We start from the raw sequence: 15,418 nt of genomic DNA, 5'->3' as shown, positions 1-15,418 counted from the left end.
AGCCAAAAGGAGTTTGGTGAGTTCTTAATGTTTTAAGATATCTCTTGTTACTCTCATTAAGAAGATAAAGCACATCCATTACTTTAGCTAATTATTTTTCCATGACACTTAAATTATTCCTAATTCTTAAGCATGACAAATATTTATTATCTCAAAACCTCTTTGCTATTTCATACCATCAATCAACATGTCTGCCACACTGGCAGGGGTTTTCAAGAATTAAATTAAAAATTAAAAAAAAAAACAAAAAACAAAAAACAAAAAAACCCAAGACTGGGCATCTTGTTTACTTGCGAAATAATTCAATGTGAACCACAGCAGGAGCGATCTTCTCCACCACATCTGCAATAAAGTTGTATTTGTGCCTCAGGCTGTTCGGATGTTCTTGGCCTGAAATAGAAACAGAGGACGTGTCATGAGTTCTTCAAGTGACTGCAGGAGGGTCATTGCAAAACACCTGAATTAAAAAAAGCTCTGAGTGGGTATCTTTCCCTTCCTTAAAAGTCATCTGCAGCACGACCCTCGGCCCTGGATTTCCTCCCTGCTTCTCTGCACAGAGGTGGAGTGCTTTATCCTCAGGGAAAGTGACCCAGGAAAGCTCCTGGTGTGCAGTGCACCCCACTGGGCTGTGGGGCAGCATGGGCTCGTCCCACTGTGGTGCCCAGGGATGGGGCACAGGAGGAGCACAGGGTTTATTCCCTGTCTGCACCACCCACTCTCCCTCTGTCAGAGGCATTTTGTACTCAGATGCCTCCATCGCTGCCCTCCTTTTCTGGATGGTCTACTTAGCCTGCATGGTCTTCCCAGATTAAACAAACCAGCTCTGTTCCTCTGCCAAAATACGCCTTCTTGGAGGGTTTTGAAGTCTCAGGCTGCTGCTTTTGAAAAATACCGAGGACACAGAGGTCCTGACCCCAGAGCGAGCCCTCAGCAGCTGCTGAGAAAGTTTAACTTGGGTACAAAGTTGGGCTTCCTTTCCCACCAGTGTCCCCACACAGCCTGGCCCAGCAGCCCCTGCCTGGCACCTGGATGTGGAAGAACCTTCCACACACTCACACAGCCCCACTCCAGGCATCCTTCCCACCCGTGCCCCCTGAGGTCCATCAGCTGCACCCAGGGGTGGATCCCACCCTGCTTTGGAGCCACTGAGCCACCCCCAGGGCCATCGAATAGATGTGAGAACACCATGGGACCACTAAGCTCCGCATGCCTGGGCAGTGCTGCAACAGAAGCTCATGGGCACTGAGCATTCCGCAGGGGCCAGTGGGGTTTTCAAAAGCCACTGGATACCCAACTCCCATTGTGGCCAACAGAAAACCTGTCTGCACCAAGAGAAGTTTGAAAATTTCTGGGAAAAACTCACAATTCTGTCACAGCTTCTCCTTCTCAAGCCGTTCAGGGGCAAAGCATTGCTTTTTAAAACTGGGAGCAGCTATGCAAATTGGGTTATTTTATATTCCTCCAGAGGAGAGAAACACCCTTTGTTTTCATTTCAGTTTTATCTGGTGCATCCATCTCCTGTTATACAGGCACAAGCCAAGCCTGCAACAGACTTTCAGAGGAGTATTAATGGGTTGTGCTGCTCCCATCCATCTTTGCCATTTGGCTTCTAAATCCATGCAGAGATTAAAGCAATAAGCAGCTTGTGGATGCTGTAAGTGCCTTTGACGGTGTAAGAGGACAATTTATTTGCAGAATCATAGCAGGACTATCCCATAAAACCATCCCAATACCAGAACCCCAAATGCCCTTTGCTATTGGAAAAACCAGAGAGGAAAACCATGCAAATCTTTAAGTATACACTGGAGGCAATAATGATTTGGGAACAAGATGCCCCTGGCTTTTAACACTAACCAGACACTGCTTTGGGTGAACACATTCCAGGTGACTTCCCAATGCCAACAGCACACACTGTCCCTCAGGAGAGCGCTGCACGCTCCACCCTAACGCCATCTGTCACTCAAGAACAGGTTTTTTTCTTATTTATACCCTGTGAGACATCCCAGGGGCTTTTAAAGGCAGCCAGTCACAAGCAGCAGCTGCAGCAGTAACCACAAAATCCGCTGTGCTGTTTCAAAAATGCTTATCTGCTTTAGGGAGCAGCAACATCGACCAGGAAACTTTTCTCCTCACCTCAGTTTTCTTTAAGAGTACTCAGTGCTTTCTGATTTACACATGAGCTGTTGCCCTTGGGCTTTCACCCCACAGAGGCATAAGGGCTTGCTATTGAGAAATATCAATTTACCAAACGATTTATATTCCCTACTAGAAATATTCCGTATTAAACGAGTCATGTCATTGCTGTAAAGCTGACAAATATAACAAGGAGAGTTTTGGGAGACTGCTACAATAAGAAACGCAGTTTGGAATTATCCACTTGCATTAAATAGGTGCTTGGACAGATTATCAGATGGGATTAAGGTGGTGCTGGGCTAAAACTCCACAGGGCACTGCTGCAGCCATGGATATGCTTTTTGATCAGTGCTTATAAAATGATTTCATCTCAGCTGCAATGCTGTAGACATCCAAAGGTCACATCCTGCCCTTGGGAAAAAAAAAAAAACCTCCACGGATGAGGGAACTACAGAGGCAAAGCACAGCTTTTTTTCATGCATTCAATCTTTTTTGCTTTTAGCTATTGAAGAAGAAAAAAGGATGCCCAGGCTGTACATGGTGAGACTGCTAATACCTCACCTCAGAGCTGCCTTCCCTTGGAACTGGAGCCTACAAAAGCCAGGATTTCAGAGGCAACAGTATTTTGTCCATGATCCACCCCCTCATGCAGTCCCAAACTAAACTGCAGAACGAAAAAAAAAAAAAAAAGTTCAGAATTTCCTACTTTTGAAAAAGTTAGATAATAAATACTAACTCATGGCATACTGACCCAAAAAGCTCCCAGCAGCTGGCCACGCCTGCCTATTGCTTATGTATTAGGAATTCCTGCATTGTGTAACACAGTTTTGCAACTGCTCTTGAACCACTGCCCATTTAAATGGAAAACATACCTTTTAAAGCAAAAAAACAACAGTCAAAGCACTGATCTTGATGGATTCATCCATGCATGTTAAATGTTAAAATTCCTGTAAACTGGTCTTTATCATCAACATGAAATCTGAAGGCTGTAGTAAAAGTATTGATGCATTGAAAATTATTTTATCACTGAGATAAAGAATATTGGAGGGAAAAAAAAAAAAAAAAAAAGCTGATTTCTCTTTGGGATTACTGAGCTGCACAGATCTTTCCTATAAGAAACCACCTCTGTGTGAAATGTTATCTAACATTTGAACCTAGGCACAAAGGACCACGTGGAAGTTTAAATGGCCATAAAAACACCAACATTACAAATTTAATATGGGCAGGTGCTCATTCCTCAACCACCACAGGGCAGTTTCCAGCCACTGCAGAAGACAGCAGTGAAACTGAGAACTTCACCAGGTATACTTTTTCCTCTGACACATCTATTTTCCAGCTGTACCAATAGCTCAGGGCCTTTTAGTAACAAATATATGTTTTTGGTTTTGGTTTGGGGGGATTTTTTTTTGTGGGGGTGGTGTTGTTTTGGTTTGCTTCTAAATCATTGAAAGCTGGGCTTGAATAAAGCTCTAGTTCCTAAATACCTTCAGGCTCTGATGTTCAAATCTTCCCAGACTGCTCCTCTTTCTATTTATATGCTGTGATTATTGTGTTTTGTAATGTTTTCATTGAACTATTGCACAATGCCCTAAATGCCCACAAGCACGGCTAAGAAACCTTTATTAATTACATTATAAAGTTGATTGTTGTGAATTCAGTTAATGACAAAAAAAGAAAAAATAGGTTATAGCATGAAAAATTCCCAAGGCAACTAATTCTTCAAGGACTTCAAAGGTGTGCTGGCTGCCAGCCCTGAAATGAGAAGGCAAATCTCTGCCAACTGGCATTAACAGGGCTAATAATCAGTAAACAGACTGCTAGGAGAGCAAGACAGAGTACCAAGCCACGAAAAAAAGTACACCCAGCTGTAAACAACTGAAGTAATTTGGTTTCATAAAGAGGAGCCAAAAAGCAAATTAAGATCTGGGTTCTGGTTAGGTCATTACTCAAAGTGGCATCGATGCAATGATGCTCACAGCTCACACATGCTGCTTTTGGTGGTTATTTTGAGCTGAGCTGAAGAGATGCTTTTGGAGATAGAAATTTCACCAAAGGAACCTCTCCCCTTCTGCTGGGAGAGCTGCCTGCTGCTCTGGAAGGGCTGCTCTTGGCACACAGAAGAGAGCAGGTCCCCCAACAAAGCTTTGGGCACATCTCAGTCAGACATGGGACTTTTCCCCACCCAGTTTTCACCCCTTTTCAAAAAGGGGGTTCAGCTCTCCTTCCCACTGACTGAAGGAGGGAGCAAAGTAATTATCCCATTTAATGGGACTTTTTGTCTTAGACATGGTGAAAGGGGGAAAAGGCACATCCCAGCAGCTCTCTGTGCCACCCTCACCGAAGAGCTGCAGCTTCTGGGGTAACTAAAGATGTTAAACTACCCAGGCTGCTGGAAATAGGTGAGATGATTTCCTCCTGCACTCAACCACTTGTTTAGGCACACACAAGGGTTTGAAGGCATGGCTTGGGCTTGGGATTCTCTGCAGAACGAAACCAAAAGAGCTGCAGCACTCACGAAACCTCTGGGCTGCCAGAACCGGTGACTACTGACACAAACCACAAACCAAGTTTTGCTTGGAGAACTTCCACCCTCCCAAATAAAACTCCAGCCGCTGGTGTTTGTACAAACTTCCATTCATGCCATAAAAACCTCTGAACCTCTGACTATGGAGACAAAAAAACTCCAGCAAAGGTGCTCAGCTCACTGCAAACAGGGGGATCAGCAAGCCCTGCTGGAGAGAGACAAGGAAAAAGTGTGGGAATCTGCTGGCACACTTTCTTTTTTTAAATTACAGAAAGCTGCAAGCCTAAATATTCCACTTCCTATTCAAGGATAAGTTGTGTAATTCACCAAAAAAAGGGTATTACGCAATGAAAACACTAAGAAAATAAGGAACAACACTCTACGTGTCACAGGCAATTTGCTCAAGAGCAACTCTTAGGTCATTGGAGTGAATTTTGAGAGGTCTAAACCACAGCACCTTGTTAATACAGATCCTATTGCATCAGTTATTTTTCCCCCTGTATAATCCATGCAGAAGCTCAAGACACCTCACAAATTTCTGGGAGGAAAGTCTGCATTACTGTGACGTCCCTAAAAGCAAAAATACTTTCATAGCCCTAAATAATGGTAGAATAAAATGCTTGAAATCTCTCCAAACAGTAAACTGCACAAATCTGGTCTTCATGTAAAATATTTCCTGCAGCAAGAACCACTGCAAGATTAAAGTGAGGATTTTAAGTGAAATTGCTATTTGGCATGAATGCACACGTGCAAAGGGAAACTGAAGTCCATTTTCATCACCATAATATTTAGATGATCAATTCCTTCTTGGCAGTCTTCAACAAGGACTTTGTATTTTCCCTGCTAATCCAAAAGCAGAAACTCATTCATTTTAATCAGTGATTTTAAACAAACCCCAAAGATCTGCCAAGCTAAACAAAACAGGGAATCTACAAAAAGTTCATAGAACAGAACTGCTCCCAAATTAATGGTAACACAGGACAGATTTCAGACCAATGTGTGGTCGCTCATAGAACAAAAGCACGTTTGAGTAACAAAGGTGAAAAAGTTTCACATTTTAATTGATATTCTACTCATTCACTACTGGCCACAAATTAATGCTTTCCCTGAGAAGAGCTTGGAAGGGAAAGGTATTGAGAATCCAGTTGCAGGAATAAGTAAAAGCAGATGTTGGCAACACAAGAATGTTACAAGAATATCTGATGTCCCATCCCTGGAAGTGTCCAAGGCCAGGTTGAACAGGACTTGGAGCACCCTGGGTCAGTGACATGACATCAAGAGTTCTTGTGTATTTATAAAGCAACAACAAAAAGTATTTGAAGATAATGAAATTGCAAAGCAAAGCCTTCAGAGAACTTTGGTCCAACCTCTTTAGTTCAGCTTCTTTCTTAGTGGGAATCAGACCTCTTTGGCATCCAGTACCAAGGCTGTTCGGGATGTACTTGCCACTGAAAATGGTCAGTGGGCAAACTCCTTATGTAACATGCCCACAGCTTTCTTCTAGGAAGTTCCTATATCATTTCATATTTACACTTTCATTTTTAGCCAAACATGAAATTTTCCTACCACTTATCTGCAAGGCAGAGTAAGTGGGAAGTTAACCAGATACAGAACACCTTTGTTACAGCTCAGCTGCTGAATTACTGCAGATCACAGGACTGGAAGGTTCTGCAGAGAAGGAAGGAATGCCCTGGATGGGTGCATCTTGGTCCAGGCTGTGTTACTCAGTCTCCATGCAACTTGTAAAAAGCAATTTGTGCTTTAGTGTCTTAGATTTAGCTCTAAAATGGGCATAACCCTATTTTATCTGATTGGAACAATCTCAGCCCTTAGCAACCCTTGCAGAACCTCACAGGGAGAAAATATGTATATAAAAACTCTCAGGAATGCCAGAAATTCCTTTATAAACCAAGTGCACTGGCTTGAGTGCAAAACAGACTCACAGTTATAGTAGCAAGGAACAAAAACCATCAGACTTTTGAGCTGATGAGGCTCAAAAGCAACTGGGTGTCAGGCAGGAATCCAGAGAGGAGCGACAGCTCCATCTAAAACAACAGGAAACTGCAATTCCTCCTGTAAACAGCAGCGGTGAGGTGGGAGGAAACCCAGCTTGGGCATAAACAGACAGCCCTGGGAGGGAAAAGGAAAGGAAAAAGGAAAGGAAAGGGAAAGGGAAAGGGAAAGGAAAAAGGAGGAAAGAGAAAGGAAAGAGAAAGGAAAGAGAAAGGAAAGAGAAAGGAAAGAGAAAGGAAAGAGAAAGGAAAGAGAAAGGAAAGAGAAAGGAAAGGAAAGGAAAGGAAAGGAAAGGAAAGGAAAGGAAAGGAAAGGAAAGGAAAGGAAAGGAAAGGAAAGGAAAGGAAAGGAAAGGAAAGGATGCAGCCCTGGGGGCAGGAACACGCCGTTCCTGCAGCAGCATTGCCACATTCTTACAGTGCTGAGGGGGGCTTGGCCAGGATGACAAATTTTTTGGGAGCCAGAAGCCGTGTGACAAAGGCACAGAGCACTGGTGACCATGCCCTGCACAGGCAGCAGGAGCAGCAGGAGCAGGGAGATGCTCAGACACAAGGAACAAAGGTGAAGAACAATTCAGGGCAAGGGCAAAGAGTGCTGAGCTAGAAAATGTCATTAAAAAACATTCCAGCAGCACTGTCTGAGCTGGAAGCACTAAGAAATATAAGTCAAGTAGTTATGGAAAAGAGTCTGCCTTATTTCCTGCAGACAGAGGAACAGAATATTTCAGCCAACAGGTTAAAGCAGACATTTCTCTTCTCTGCAGAAGGCTGAAAATACAACAGATGAGTCAGGAATAATTTCTCCTCTTCTTTTTTTCAGCCCTGCTCAGTTTGTGTCCCTTCCAAGTTGGGTCATCACCCTGCTTTACCTCCCAGCTCCAACTCACTGCAGGCAGAGAACCAGCAAAACAACCTCAAAACTCCCAAAAATTAAGTACCAAGGACATGGTAATTCCTGTATCCCACATGCAACCAGCAGCTGCCTCCTGAGAGAGAGCTCTTGAGAGCTCTGATCTTGAGAGCTCCTCCTGAAATTAAAAACCCATTAAGATCTCATTTTAAGTATGTGAGAAACTTTGACACTGCATCTACAGAAGAAATCCCTGCTTGAGAGAGACTTAGCTCCAATTTCCAGGAACCCTGGTATGAGGACACCAGGGAATAAAAACAAGTTCTTGTTTTCATGCTTCTTAAACTTCTCTCTGGCCTAAAAAAAAACCTCTTAAGGGGAAAGCCTATAAAAAAGCTTCCTAAGATGCTGCTTTTCTGCAGCTGGAGAAGGCATTGATTTCACCACTTCTCTGTGGCAGGACTTAGGAGTGACATGGAGCTGATATAAATAAGGGTCAAATCTATAGGAAAAAACAGATAGAAAACCCTCAGAACAGTAATAAAACAGACATCACTCCTACTCTGGGGTGTTGTAATTGTGCAACACATGAACCCAGCATAATTACATTGCAAAGCCTCAATAGCCTGAAAAGTCTGTCAGCCTTTGGCAGTGTTTTCTACATCTGTCTCAAGAATCACTCCAAGACCACCCAGATTTGTGTTAATGTGGACATCAGAAATCACTGAGTGGCTGGGAATTGAACGTGGAGAGATGTGGATGTTCCTGGAGAGCTGCAGTAAGGGGGTGGCACTGCCACTGGTGAGGCAGCCACTGTCACACAGCCCTGCTGCTCCTTAGTCCCTCATGAAAGGTTTAAAGGACAGCAGGTCTCAATTTCACTCTCAAATATGTATTTTCCAAAGATATTTCGAGTCCTAATTATTATATTCACTGCTCCCCTATCAACAGCAGTTATTGATGTTCTTATCCCCACACCTGTCCTGCTTTATTTTATGGATCATTTGAGTATTTTTCATATTTACAAGTGGCTTCTGCTTGCAAACTTTCAGTGTGTGAATACAAAAAAAAAAACCCAAGGGTTAGCCAAGCTTTACCTTCATAGATTGAGGTCTACACAGAGATAGAGAAAGGGCAGACACTCCAAACAGTGCCTGTGCTGTCCTGGAAAAAGGAGTGAATCATCCCTCTACCACCACAAACGTTGAAGCATGAGATTCCTGGGGGGGTTGTGTTTATTTTGGGGGTGGGATGCTGGGAGGGGAGAGACTTGTTTGGGTTTCTCTTCCTTCCTAGTGCTTGGGCCACCCACTCCTTCCCTCCTCCAAGGGGACTCTGCGGATGCAGATCGACAGATCATCAATGCTGCTAGCAGGGCAAAGCCAAAGCTGCAGCCTGAAAGTTTGAGAAATAGAGTAATGGAAAAGAAAAGTAATGGAAAACGGAGCAGCAATGCTGGCAAGGTGCAGAAAACTGAGCAGGGACTCCTGAAAGCTCAGTTTGCTCTCAGCTCTGCTGCTGGCTGACCTTGAGCAAAGCTCTTTATCTTTCCCTGCCCTAGATTCACTATCTGTGACATGGGGCAATGACAGCGGCCTCTGGAAAAATATTGAGAGTTCCTGTTCATGTTACCCTCTGCTACAGAAAATATTTCAAATTTTAGGCCACTGGGTAACTTCTGTGCATGGCTACCAGATTTACTAAGCATTATTTTATCCATCTGCTGTCTGGCAAGAAAAATCCCAGTGCTACCAGAAAGATCTGAAGCACCACAGCTCTGTCTCACTGGGATTTCTAGCAGCAAAAGGGGATGCAGGAATTCTAGCAGCACTGGGATTTCTAGTTCTGCAAAAGGGGATGCAGGAATTATTCACTGCACATCCCTCTCCCATGTCTCACCAAAAAAAGGCTTTACAACAGCGAGGAGATGGAAAGGCTGAGAAACCCTGACGGGGAAAAAGTGACAGAGACAAGAATGAGGTTTGGTTAACCAATACCACAGAGTTTTAATAGCACTGCTTGCAGTGACAGGGCCAGGTACCAGCCTGGTGCCAGCCTGCAGGAAAGGCAGAGGAAAATGCATCTGCTCACACATGAAACACATATTTGCTTTGTTTTTTCACTTTTTTTCCTCCAGAAACAAGCTCCTGGCAGAGGACTTGTAGCAAATTGCATAACACAGCTGACCTCCAACCTTGTGCTTCCCCTTATCAGTGCACCAGGATGCCTGATATTAACCCAGAAATTCAAGAGCTGCTCTGCATAATTCACCTCCAGTTGCTAAAATGTGGTGGCAAAACATTAAACTTTAAAATAACTACTCCCTGTGTCCTGTCTCACAAGCTTAAGATATCATAACTCTCCTGTTACCTACAGATATAAGGTCAACATCCATTAGTAAAAGATCAATTCTTTTATAGCCCTTTGCTATAAGGGAGTGGAGGCTTATTTTTCAGTTATATTCTTCTCTTTGAAGCAGGACAACCAATTTGGGAATCACAATGACCTGAATTCAGAAGGCAAAATAAAGTCTTTTATTTTACATCCTGAACACAGACTCCAAAATAATGTCAGGTATTCACTTGGGCCCGGTGACAAAGGCAGTGGGACTCAGTGCCAAGTCCAGCCAGGGATCCTAGAGGCCCCAGCAGCTCCTGGCAGTGAGGAATGGCTGTATTTACAATACAAGTTCCACAGTACCCCAGTTTCTATTTCTGACGTTGCTTTCTTTCACTCCAAGCACACGTAAATTCACATTTGAAAAATATTTTCCAGCTTCTCCTATTTCTTGGACGGCAGAGCCCGAGAGCTGCTCAGGATCTGCTGCCTCCCTCACATCCTAACAACACTCCTGCTGCTTACTCATGGCCTCAAGTATTCCTGCCCAGTCCACAGGTACCTTTAAATTTCAAAGCCCAGAAGATGAAAGGATTGAACCTTTCCTGGTTCCAAATCTGTATTTACAGACTTGACTGTTTGAAGTTTGGAGACTGCAAAATTACTGCCTGCTCCTCGGGAAGGAAATCTAGATGTGGAGAGGAGGAAAGGTGAGCTGCTTCTGACAAACCACTTCTTACAGTTGCCTCCTCTCCGAGCTGAATACTTGGCTTTGGAAAAGCTTTTTAATCCCACACTTGGGAATTGGTTCTCTTCTGGAAAGATGTTGCTATTTATTTCCATTGCCTTCAGCTGCCTCTTCATTCCCTCCCTCCCTTCTCCTGCTGCTGCAAAATAGACTTGAGGAAAAGTTGGAAAAGAATGATCTTCAGACCACCCAAACAGCAGCTGAGGGAGGAGATGACATTTAGCAGCACTGGAATGCTCATTTGTGCACTCAGACCCTAAAAACCTGCTGCTCCTGGGTCGTTTTTAATAGACTTGGCACGTGCCAAGTAACCTGCCAAAGTCTCCCCACACTTCTTCAGCACACAAATAACAATAATAAAACCACCACCGTGTGCCTGTTATTATCTTCGGGGAAGCAGCTGAGAGCCTTGTTCATAACAACAGTATCAACTTCCCTCTTGATAAATCTCTGGCCGAGTTCCCAACCTTCACAGCAGATTTCCCAGCTGAGTTTCTCTCCCTGCCCTGGTTGTTCCTCCCTGCCAGGCTCAGCACTGCCAGCCCATCACGCTGCCGGGCACAGGAATGCAGGCAGGTCCCTCTGCTGCCCATCCTCACTCTCAGGCTGCTCTGGAAGGACTCAGTTAATGACAAATGGGTTATTGACCACAGAGGTCCTTTTCTCCTGCCAGGTAATGACACTGAAACACTTGGATGCAGTTGTGCCTGGTGCATTTCAAAACACAAAGCCAACCACTTTGCAAGAAACTGATTTTCTTTTGCTTCCACCTTGCTGTCTGTAGAAGTGTGAAATCAGGTGATGGAGTAGCAAAGCCTGTATCTCAGTGACACACAGCTTTCTAGACTGAAAACCCCTCACCTCTGCCTTCTCCCCAGGCAGTCCAGCTGTAATATCCTGCTCAATCCAAGCCATAAGAGCTCCCATCAAACCCCAGATGTGACATCATGGTGTGAGCATGCCTGGGACCGTAGTGAGAGCCACCTGTGGCAGATGCCAGCAAGCTGAGGACTGCTGAGCTCACTGAGATGCCACATTAGACATGGGAAACCTAATAAAAATACAAAAACATAGAAAACCAGCTCAAAACCGGGCAGAAAAATAGTCAGAAATGGAGAGCAACCACAAGGAATGCTCTCCTTCCTTGGGCTGATGAGGAAAGGACAAATCCAGGTTAGTTTACATTTTACAGTGTGAGGAGCACGACGTGGAGACAAGGGCACAGTGTCCCAAAACGCCTGCCAACACTTGTGGGAAAAATGAGGAAGGGAATAAAGCCTGGTTTAAGTCGTGTGCTGAGCCCTCCTCCCTTGGTCAGCAGGAGGGATTTAAGGCCACCAAAAACATATTTGCAGAAGAAAAAGAAAACATCCTCCCAGGAGGCTGAACCTCACCACTGAACACCGAGGTCTCGTGGCAGCGACCTCGCTCCTGGGTGTGGGATGCTCCCACACAGCCACAGCTCCTGCCCAGGGGACATTCACCTCTCTCGGTGCCTCTGGATTTTGTGTCAGCACACACAGAGCTGCAGCAGCACGGGCTCTGCAGGCCTGAGCACCCTCTGGCAGCTCTGATGGAAAGGGATTTCTGTAGTGGCAGCTGCAGCTCAGGAGCCCTGCCCGGGCTGGGGGACAGCAGGAGGGGTGGCACTGCTCCTGCTGCCACAGCACAGCTGGACACTGCTGGGAGGGGCTGGGGTCTTTCAAGGCTCATTTTGCACAGGGAATCATCCCCCTTCTGCACACAGACCCACAGCAACCTGCTCCTGCCTCTACTGCATCCTCTGAAACACTGCTGGTATTTGAAGAGATTCCCTGGAATCACTGACGGACAAAAACCAGCACTGGGAGTGAACTGTAGGAAATGAAATTTGAAAATGACAGAAAGTTTTGCTGTATTTTTTAAGAAATATACACACCATTGTACTTGACCAGCTACTGAAATAGTGTGAAGTTTAAAAACAACAAAAAGTGCTTTCCAAACCCTTTCTCTATGTTCCCATTCCTTTGTTTCCCAAGGCTGTTGCGTTGTATCGACCAAATTATTAATGTGGGTGTGTTACTATGAAAAAAATGGCTAGATATAACTCAGTCTTTAGGTAGAAAAAGCACTCCTGATGAAGAACTCAAAATAAAATTAAAAATTAATTACTTTAAGGGGCCAAATATTAGGCAATGCTTTTTCAAAACATCGATTCAAGCACTTTACAGCCTACGCTCCATCCCTTTTTATTTCAGGTTCTCTACATATGAAAAAAAAGCTTTGCTGGTAGCAATGTTTGCTCTCATCCAGAAATAAACATGTGCTACTGGTTGGCTTCTCCAGCACTTTCTTTTTGTTCCAGAGGTGTAACAGGGCAAAATGATTGTCTGGAATTGCTCCTGATGGATCTACAACAGCAGAGCTCTCCCAGACAGGGACTCTGTGCAGCCCGCGCATTTTCTGTACCCCCCAGCAGAGGCACGTATTGCCCCCAGCTCAAACACAGCCCCAATTCTGCAAAACGTTCAGCAGAAAAGGCTGAGAAAACAATATTGGTTTCATGAATCGAGAATAAAAACCACAAGGCATTGTCTTACACTGGGCATCAGGAAGCTGTGGGGTGAAAAGTTTGATTGTCTCCAGTGACAGCAAATGGCAGCAACGTGCCATGGAGCACAACACAGCTCTGACACCGAGGGGACAACCAGGGCTACAAAAAATTGATTGTGTTCACACCATAGCTGTGAGCTGGATCTGCAGGCTGAACACACAGCCACTATACATCAGAATGTTTTTCTGCTGGGGAGATGATGGCCAAGTGTAGAAAAAGATGTGTTTTAAAATAAAGGAAGTCCAGAAATGACACAACTTAGACCAAAATAATTAATCCTCACTAAAACAGCGCCGACTTACTAAAAAGTGACTACCGCTCCAGAAATAAAGCCTTAATTCATGCTAATTTTTACACGTTACCCCCTAATGGTGCAGAACGGCTTGGAAGGGACACAGAGCCTCGGCTTACGGGGTTTAATCCAGCCCGTATTAGGGGCTGCATCTTGTGACGATCATCCCCTGCTTATCCCAGCACGGCTTTGCTCCTCTCTGTGTCACCTCCTGCACCCACCGCTCCTGCCACACCAAACGCTCCTCCGGGCTGCTCAGCCGCCGTTTGGTAGCCCGGCAATGCCCCTTCACACCGTTTACAGACGATTTGCATCCGTCCTGCACTCTGAGTACTCGCATTACATTCGGCCCGACTACGCTGACAGCTAAAGAATGCAGAAGGAGAAACGCCACGCGTTGTTACTTATCGGCGTCCATCTCCATCCTCAAAAAACCTCAACAAAAACAAACACAAAGCTCTAAGCTGAGCTTAACACGCTGTTAGCAGGCTTCTCCCTTTCCAGCAAGTCTTTTATTAATCAGAGCGCATCCGCTAAGCCGGGCCAAGGCAGGCAGCAGCCTGCTCTGCGCACCCCTTTGCTCCATCACATCTGAAGGGCTCCTGCATTCCTGGCTTTATTCCCCGGGGCATTTCGCTGTGACAAAGCGCCGGGACGGGAGCGCGCTCGAGTTCTTTCTCCAAACTTTGCTGGAGCCGCATCGCCGGCCCCGGCCCCGCAGCCGCACCCGCTTCTGAGGCTTTGCACCAGTTTCCCCCAGTTTCGAGCCGGGCATCACCCCTCGGGTGGGGGTGGGAGACAAGTTTAAATCGGGTACGGGGTTTTTCACCCCCCCTGCCGCTGCCAAACCTCATTCCTGCTCCGGTTTCTCGCCGAGCCGGAGGAGCGGCCGGCTTGAGCCGCGGCGAGCCCCGTCTCCCGGCTCCTCCCGGGGAACCGCATCCCGACCCGGCATGAGGATGCTGGGGCCGAACCTCCGCGCTTCCCGCCGCACCCCGGGCCATCCCCCCCGCGCATCCTCACCCTGCCCGCAGGCTCCGCGCTGGATGGCGATGACGGGCGGCTGCCGGAGGCGCTCTGCGCGGCGGCTGGCGGCCCGCAGCTGGCAGTGGCTGGCGTAGGTGACCGCATCGCTGCCGCACACGGGCTCGCTGCTGGTGCACTGGCAGCGCCCCGCGGCCGCCCGCTTGCGCACGGTGGCCGAGGCGGGGACGGCTCCGGGCGGCAGCACGCACTGCAGCCCCTCTCCGCAGGGCGGCCCCGCGCCCCCGCACGCCTCGCCCTCCTCCGCGCCGCACACGCGGCAGCAGCCGCAGGCGTCCAGCACCGGCCCGCCGGGACACGCCGCGGGCAGCGCCGGGCAGCGCGACCGATCGCAGCGCTCGGGGCAGGCGGCCGGCGGAGCGGCCAGCAGCGAGGGCAGCGCGGAGGGCAGCAGGGCCGCCAGCAGCAGCGTCCAGCCCCGCAGCGGCATCGCGGCGGCGAGAGCGGCGAGCGCGGTGAGCGCGCCGGGGCCGGGCGGCCGCTTTAAGGCAGAGGCGGCGGGGCGGGGCGGGACCGCGGGCACGGCCCCCCCGGGCTGGGACACCCCCACACCGCCCCCCCGGCACGGCGACAGCCCCCGGGACAGCGGCAGCCCCTCGGGATAGCGACAGCCCCTCGGGATAGCGACACCCCTTCGGGACAGCGACAGCCCCTCGGGATAGAGACAGCCTCTCGGGATAGCGACAGCCCCCGGGACAGCGACAGCCCCTCGGGATAGCGACAGCCCCTCGGGATAGCGACACCCCCCCGGGATAGCGACAGCCTCTCGGGATAGCGACACCACCCGGGATAGCGACACCCCCCCGGGATAGCGACAGCCCCTCGGGATAGCGACAGCCCCTCGGGATAGCGACACCCCCCGGGATAGCGACACCCCCCGGGACA

General features: G+C 47.4%; 1 protein-coding gene across 1 annotated transcript in view; it reads right to left on the bottom strand.

Annotated features, from left to right (window-relative positions):
• HTRA1 (HtrA serine peptidase 1) overlaps nucleotides 1-14,988 on the bottom strand; it is a 31,914-nt gene extending 16,926 nt beyond the window's left edge. Inside the window, exons 1-2 of the mRNA XM_041415318.1 lie at nucleotides 14,513-14,988; nucleotides 291-390 (exon numbers count right to left, since the gene is read on the bottom strand). Coding sequence (XP_041271252.1) covers nucleotides 291-390; nucleotides 14,513-14,963 — 551 coding nt within the window. The 5' untranslated portion in view covers nucleotides 14,964-14,988. The remainder of the gene's footprint in view (nucleotides 1-290; nucleotides 391-14,512) is intronic.
• Between the last annotated feature and the right edge of the window lie 430 nt (nucleotides 14,989-15,418).

The sequence above is a fragment of the Onychostruthus taczanowskii genome, unplaced genomic scaffold (assembly GCF_017590055.1).
Source record: "Onychostruthus taczanowskii isolate IOZ18803 unplaced genomic scaffold, ASM1759005v1 scaffold5, whole genome shotgun sequence".
Classification (NCBI taxonomy): domain Eukaryota; kingdom Metazoa; phylum Chordata; class Aves; order Passeriformes; family Passeridae; genus Onychostruthus; species Onychostruthus taczanowskii.
Note: the sequence above shows the minus strand (reverse complement) of the source record. Positions and strands in the feature narration are given on the sequence as shown.